The 8,027-nt window shown below is 44.0% G+C and overlaps 1 protein-coding gene across 1 annotated transcript in view; it reads right to left on the reverse strand.

The window, feature by feature from the left end:
• The window catches only part of adcy2b (adenylate cyclase 2b (brain)), a 422,964-nt gene extending 415,657 nt beyond the window's left edge, over positions 1 to 7,307 (reverse strand). The window contains exon 1 of the mRNA XM_078228489.1: positions 7,110 to 7,307. Within this exon, the coding sequence (XP_078084615.1) occupies positions 7,110 to 7,307 (198 nt within the window). The remainder of the gene's footprint in view (positions 1 to 7,109) is intronic.
• Between the last annotated feature and the right edge of the window lie 720 nt (positions 7,308 to 8,027).

An 8,027-nucleotide genomic window follows, 5' to 3' on the forward strand; every position in this document is an offset into this window, starting at 1 on the left:
TGCAAAAGACTTACATGATTAAATAAAGAATCAGAAGTACAAGTTGGAAAGTTTTCATTCATTTTTAGTTCATTTGCTGGTGAAGTAATCCATAGCTAACACATAGATCAATACTCAACAGCCTTTGGTGAGATATTAAAAGGCTTTGACAGATATATAAACTCCAAGCTGTTGGAGCATAGACCCGAAAGAAAACTAAGCACATCCTCTAAAAAGCACCGTGGGCCACAAAAGACCCCAGAGTGAGGGGGACAATTTTGAAGTAAACCATGAGATGGCAGTTGACCTCATCAGATAAATAAAATACATGGGTTGAAGAGTTTAATGCAGAAGAAAAATACAGCTGAGAAGCAGCTGAAAAGCTTAAAAATAGAGCGCGCAATTTAACAAAAAAATTTCGAAGTGCCAAATGAACGAGAAAATGGGAGTAAATGCACCGTTTGTTTTTGGCGAGTTGTGAGTCACAATCTTATGGTAGAATGCGATTCTCACCAGTGAGGGGAGGGGGATGCAGTTTACAATTCTCCAGGGCCTTTTCTAATGGTGAGAACCGTTTTGCAACCATTCTCACCCACAAATGACACGAAGCTGATTAGCATGAGTTTGACTGCATTTCAATCTCATTAGTGAAATTGTCATGCGACCCACCATCCCCTGGAATGTACCCACCTCTCTGGCATGATGCCACACCAGTGTGAATCACGACTGCTCCTATAAAGTGTGGTTCAGGTGCAACAGTTGTAAAGGAGAGTGAGGAGGTGAGTAGCATTGTACACCAACCTGTACAAGAGGGTGGGTCAGCCACTGCCATGGTATAGGGTGAGGCAGGGGGGCCGCCATGGGCGCTGGGTGTTGGGGGGGCTCGGGCTGGGCTGGGGGCCGTTGCTGGGTTGGGTTGGGATCATGTAGCGAGCATTTTCCCTGCCTGCTGAAAGACCCCCAAAGGTGTTCTAGAGGTCGAGGTCAAATACCACTAATGTTGCACCTTCCATCCTGCCACCTCTCAGTTGGGAAATCTCTGTGGTATGTGCTGCCTGGGACGGTATAAGGGGCCCTTAACCTTATGACCATTCCTACACACTCGGCTGAGCCCTGGGAGAACCACAGTTCCCAAGGATAAGGCACAGATGCTGGGAGATGGGATTCACATGACTTCAATGGTAGTCATTTCCGGTGCAGATTTGATAGGTCGAATGACCTCTCCCACACTGCATGATGCTCCATGCCTCTACGGGTGCAGGTGGGAGTATTATCTTCTCTGTGGGAGATGGGTCACAGACAAAGTAGTTGCAACTGTGGAGTGCAATAATCTCTAATTGTTATTATCCACAGTGCATTCTATCCCTGACTACAGTGTCTGCCTTCACCCGTGCCCTCTTGGCGACATTGCAACTTTTTTCATCTTACAGAGCCTGCCACTACGTCTAAGTGACTCCCCAGGATGCATATCAGAGGTGGAGGTGATCAGCTGTGTTCCACACCCTGTGGCCTTTGATGCCCTTGAGGGTGCTCCATGGAGGGCTGGGACATGAGGGGCCCTGGCCAACCTTCGGGTGTCACGGATTCAGCCGTGCCACGCAGTTGAGCTTGCTGCCTGAGAGATGCACCGGTGTCAGAACGGGGGGATTCGGAAATCCTGGGGAAGGCTGCCATCTCCTGGGTGAGCATGGGCTCCAGGGCTTTCTCCACCCTCGGGGTGCTCATGGGCCTCTGGGATATTCCATGGGATGGCAAGGCAGCTAGAGTGAGCTCCAGAAACCTCTGCGTCACCTGGCACTGCCAGTCCAGGAGGCCCAACATCATCTGCGCCATGGTGTGCGAGCCCCAGCGATAACCCTCTGAGTCTGGGCCAAGCTCTGGAGCCCCTCAGCAATTGCCCTCTGAAACTGGGTCAACCTCTTGAGGCCCACAGCCATTGTCCTCAGCTAATCAGCCATACCTTGGACCTTGCCACCCATGGCTATCTTTCCTGCCCCAGGCTTTCTACTGTGGTTGCCACCCGTGCAGTGTTGCCCTGGGTACCACGCAATGCCGCCACCATCTTCTTCACCTGAAGGCTGTTGGACTCCTGCAAACAGCCTTGCAGCTGCTGGAATGTCTCAGACACCGCCTCCTGCAGTCACCTTCTCTGCTTCTGCATCTCCAGCAGCTCTGTGAGAACCTTTTCTGGTAACCTGGTATCTGGCTGGGGGCCAGCTGTATCCTTGGGTCCAACAGACCTCTGCCTGCCCGATCCCTTGGATGTTCCCATCTCCACCTGATCTGCATCAGCAGCTCTGTGGAGCTCACCAGAAATTGACTCTGGAGCCTATCTGCTAATTCCACTCACTGAGGTGTGTGTCTCTGTGCTGGCGGATGGTGCGGGAAATGCCTCTGACACCTGGTCAGGGTTGTTTCCTCGGTGCTTTCCTCTGAGGTGCTTGTAGGGATCGTGCAGGGGTGGGCCTGCAGGGGGCATGGGGTTGGGGGGCGGGGGGGGGGGGGGGCGGGGACACGCCAACTCCTAAGGACCCGGTCTGATCTGGTGATGCTCCTGCAAGAGAAGGCACATGGGTAAGTGCAGTAAGTGCAAGGGAGGACGAGTATCTGGGCAACTCAGCTCTTACTTCAGAAAGATCTAAATTGATGAAGGTTTTTTGGATCCTCTGTGGTGCACGCCAAATCACAGTTGTTCACACCCCTCTCAGGTGGTTCCCCTGTGTAATCCATCGCTTGTTCCTTCAAAGGGAGTCCGGAGATGCAATTCAGGATTTCTACCACATGTCTTCTCCTGCTCTCTGCAGCTTTGTTTCATCTTTTCCAACAGAGACATAAGGGGACAATTGAGGGCTTGATGGCTGTTGGAAATGGGGGGGGGGAATTAGGTGGGGTAGCTTGGCACCTTGCCTCAACAGGCAGGGGTTGTGACGGGGATGCCAGAGGGATTTGTGGATGGGGGGAATGGGTGCTGGGTGGCCATGGGATATCTGGGAGTGGGTGGAGGTGGACATTCCAAGTGTTGCAGGCGGAACTAATGCCAGGACAAGATGGGTGGATACTCACCCTTGCAGCTTGAATGAGGTTGTTCATTTCTTCCGGCATTGGCTGCTGTTTCTGTGTATCAGGCTGTGGGCACGACTGCCGTAGCCACTGCTTCCCAGGTCACATTGGAGTCTTTCTCCTGGGCCGTCTTCTCTCCCGGGGTACAGGATGGCCCACCTCTCTCCCACGGTGTCCAGCAGCAATCTGAGCTCTCCCTCAGTGAACTGTCAGGTTGGTCTGTGCGGTGCCCTGTTCCTGGTTGTGAGTGCAAGGGGAGTGTTTAAATGCAGCTCCCCCTTGTTAACGCGCACAGCTGTGACCGCTTTGGGGAGTCACGCGCCTGGAGACTCTATAACAGCGTGATTCACATGGTGGCTCTTTCAGTGCACTAAGTGCCGGTGGACTGCAGTGCGGAGTGCGCAAATGAGACTGGTGCGAATCGCTCCTTTATTCAAACTAGGTTATGAAACCTAGGAATTTTTTGGGGAGAATTCCACCTCGACAGTTTGAGATCAGACTACTCAATAAATTTTCACAATCCATTTTCTTGAGCTCAAGTTAAATATTGCTGGGCTGTGTCTCTCTGTTTAATTTCTTTGGGGAAAAGTTGCATTGTGTTATGAAATGAATTTATGATTTTCTTATACATCGCTCAAAAAGGAAATTGGAATTCTCTTTTCATTCCTTTGTACTATTCTTTAATTCCTTTTCGAGTTTGTGTGGTTTAATTCTCCTTACCAAATTCTTTGGCCCAGATCTACCAGCCAGGTGGATGCTGGCTTATTAATGCTGCCCGCTAAAGTTTCTATGTCACGACCCTTGTGTGATCTTTCAGCCAGGACTTTCAATTCCGACTGAATTAATGGGTCAGCGCAGACATTCACAGGGAAGACCATCAAGCACAAGAAAAGGTGGATGAAGAGAGGACACATCTCATTTTCAGACAGTAGCTGCCATGTTCAGGTAAGTTTTTAAAGAAGTTCTCAGGTCATCAGTAAATGTGTGGGTTTGTGTATGGATGAGTGGGTGATGGATAGACTGAATTCTACGTGCCTCCCCCATGGCAGGTATGTTTCCTATGGGAAGGGCACATAGAATAGGTTGGGGACCCATTCCATCACCTTCCCGTCCATCACCCCAGTTCACCCCCATAACATGGAGTGGGGGGGCAGCCACTGAAACTGGAGCCTGCCCACTATATTTAAATAAATAATTCAGGGTCAATTAGGCTTGTCCACGCTCTATCCTCTAACCCCACATATTTACCCTGTTAATCCCCCGATACTAAAGGGCAATTTACCATGGCCAATCAACCAAACTCACACATCTTCAACTGTGGGAGGAAACCGGAGCACCCAGAGGAAATCCATGCAGACACGGGAAGAACATGCAAATTCCACACAGTCAGTCACCCAAGCCCAGAATTGAACCTGGGTCTGTGGCGCTGTGAGGCAGCAGTGCTAACTACTGTGCCACGATGCCCGAGTTAAACCAGGTTTTCAAAAATGGAACATTACCAGGGTAAGTATGCAGATAAGTTCCGCATTTCTGGCCCAGACTCTGAGCTCATTGTTCCAGGCAGCAGAAATCAGCCAACTGAAAGTTTAAACTTCCTGGGCAATTTCTGTGAATGTGCCAGGATTACTGCAGGGTCGTGACACATCTCCCAACTTACATCCAATCTCCAACGATCCAGATACGGGAAGATTTGGGATTTTATTTCTTTTTGTTTGTCATATTTTGGTTCTTAATGTCCTTTGCATTTATTCTCATGAATGCATTTGATCTCTTGTTTTCATTTTTGTCTTTTATTTTCACTGTACTTTTTTGCTTTTTAGCATTTCATATTTTTGATTTTGTTCATTTTTGTATCTTCACATTGGATAATATTATGTACTGGGAGGCTTTGAAAACTGATGACCATTGACTTCACAACAGCATTTACATTACATCACGTATGGGACTCTGTATGCACAGGGATTGTAGGAAATATTGGAGTGAGCTACAGTAGTCAGTATAACCTGACTACATATATAATATTTACTTACATTGTTTACCAGCAGAAGAGGTCAAATATACTGTTGTGCACAATGATCAAACTTTACAACATGCACTGAATTAAAGGAAATTATATGAGTTTGAGGTTTTAGAACTAGGCCAATATACTACCATTCCACTGTACCAGCAGCTTGAAAGGAGTTCAATATCACAGATTGGGTGGAAACTACTTTTGATCTTGAAGCTCAGCATAAACATTTTTGCCACTGTGAACACGAATGAGGTGTTGAAATCTTGGTAAAACAAAGATGTCAGAGAGCTCAGAACAGGCTCTGTGGCTCCAGTAGCATGCACAATTCATAAATCTTTAATTATTATTGTATTTCTCAGTCTTGATCTAGTGTAGTCTCAGTTGGTTATGCAGTTCTGGCTCTTGAGAGCCCTGAACATTTATTGTGTTACTTTTGACTCAATAGCCTTTGTTTGGTTCCTTTGCAAAACAACTTCTTGATGTATGGTGCTTTGAAAGTTGCTTCATGTATTTTCAAAAGGAGATATCCTGAGTACATTTCAGGTTACAAAACACATTGCATTGATAATAACAGAAACTGTACTTCTAAAACGAGTTCATTGTGAAGAGCTTTAAGATGTCCTGGTGTGAATGTGGCTATAGTGAATATTTTTTTTAAATCAGTGGCAACAAAAATAAAAGGGATGGGTGTTCAAGTTTATATATGAATGGTTGTTTAAAAGACAATTCCCCTTGCTTTTCTGGCTATGGTCTTCCATAATGGATCACTGTAACATGTATCAAATCAATGTGCTGCTGAAGAAGGCATGCATAAATCTGGAGATTTTGAATCTTAATTTACAAGTTTTGTGGACATTCCATTTTGGTGAAAATTATCATTTCTAAGGTCTGCATGCAACAGGAACACATTTTCCCTCTGACCATTTTATCTTTTAATCTAATGCAATGATAAAGCATAACTATGCTCTTCTAACTATGAACTGTGCAAAGTGACTGTCTATTTTGCAAAGATGGGTTTTCAGCAGTATAGTATCAGTGCTACTTGCTACAGGAAAGTTTCATGCATTATTACATCCCTGCCCCCTCCACTGGAGATTAATGCAAATCCACATCGTTGCCAGTTGTGAGAAATATTAGGTCATCACACATCAGGGAACAATTGTTTCTAGCATAATTCAGAATAAACACAATTCTGCCCAATAGTTGGATTAAGATCCAAAAAGGAATAAGCCATCTTTCTGCAGAAATTATTGTTGTAGTTGATGTTTTAGAACAGACAACATGACGAAGATCTTTTGTTCACAAAAGTTTAGTTGCAATAAACTTGTTTATTCCGCATGTCCTTTGAAAACAATAATTCATTGTGTTCTTAAATTAACTTTTTCTTTGCTCTTCAATATTTTGATAGTATTTTCAAGCATTCAAATCTTTAAAATTCTCCCATTAGAGTATTTCTGTAATTAACAGAACAGAACTCTAGACAGTCTTAGGGTGTCAATGTGAGACGGCAATTGTTAACTGGATTTAAGGACATGGGCTTAGCAGTCTTTTTTACACAAGCACTGACACTCCAAAGGTGCACAGTAATGCTTTCAATCAGTGTTACAGATTAATAATATACATAAAAACATGGAATTTTTATTTGTGTTATTCATCAACTGTGAGCATTTTGTTTTTTCCCTTTCTATATGATACAAAAGTTGTAAGAACTTTGAAACTCATTATGTGTTGGGATGCTGCATGTACAGAAGTGCATACGCACTTCTCTATGTGCATTCTGACTGGCTTTGGATCAGGTAAATAACTCTACAATTTGACAGTACATTGTAATCAAAGCTACCGATAATTTTCACTGCTAAACAATTGTATGCAACGATTCTCATTGCCAGTTATAAAAAAACTATAACCCTGAAAAAATGTTATTAAAATAGACTAAGCACAAAACGATATATATAACATGTGAACACAATCATACTTTTTTAAATAAAATCTCAAAATAACAGAAGTTGACCTATTTTACAAATAATTTCAGATAGTGTTGAAGCAGAAAGGATCTTACCAGCCCTGAAGCAAAGAAGACAGCCAGTAGTGACAAACAGGCTCCCATCACAATCAGAAGCAAGAAAACAATCAAAGGATGCTGCTGGCTCATGCAGTAATAAGACTCATACAGCCAGTCGGTTGACTTTTGTTTGACAGGGGCATCATCAGTTCTATTAAGCAAATATCTTCTTCTCCTCATTGTGTCTTGCCACATAGAAATGCACAATTATGCTTTTCAACTCTCAATTAACTGGTACACAGTCAGCAAGGTGCAGCCGAGGGAGCACACTTAAACTGTATCGCTGAAGCAACATGTTGAGCTGTGATGAAATAAAAGCAGACTGCAAGCTAGACCGGTGTGCAGAGCAGAGGGTGCACTCATCTCAATCGAAGCGCATCATCCTAAAGAACTATTTCCCCTCTAATAATTAATGTCAAACATCAATAGCAAGTGGTTTTCAATGGATTGAAGGCTTCATGAAAAACATTTAGTTCCTATTTTCTTTTGTGATTAATCCCTCATTTGTCTGCCAGAAAATACAACCTAGGAAAAAAAAGATATTTACAATTAGTTAACTCATTGCTGCATCACATGTAGCTACATGCAAGGAAAAACTAAATTAGATCATGAACCTAATGGACCTTGGAGAGATTTTTTCCAAGCTGGTAGAATAATTAAAATGTAATCCTATAAAATGAATAGCAGTTATGTGTTTTCCCTCTAGTATTTTCAGAATTTATCAGCATAATCTGAAGCAGCACGGATATACATAATACATCACAAAAAAAACTTATGTCATGCAGGTTGCATGTGTATAATAAGGGAACAATATGACATCTGCACCAGAGAAATATTACTTATAACAGGGGATTGTGTGTCATTTCCACAGCTGCTGTAAGAAGCTGAGTAAATAGCAACTCATCCATCAACAAC

This window comes from Mustelus asterias, chromosome 2, assembly GCF_964213995.1.
Source record: "Mustelus asterias chromosome 2, sMusAst1.hap1.1, whole genome shotgun sequence".
NCBI classification, from domain to species: Eukaryota; Metazoa; Chordata; class Chondrichthyes; order Carcharhiniformes; family Triakidae; genus Mustelus; species Mustelus asterias.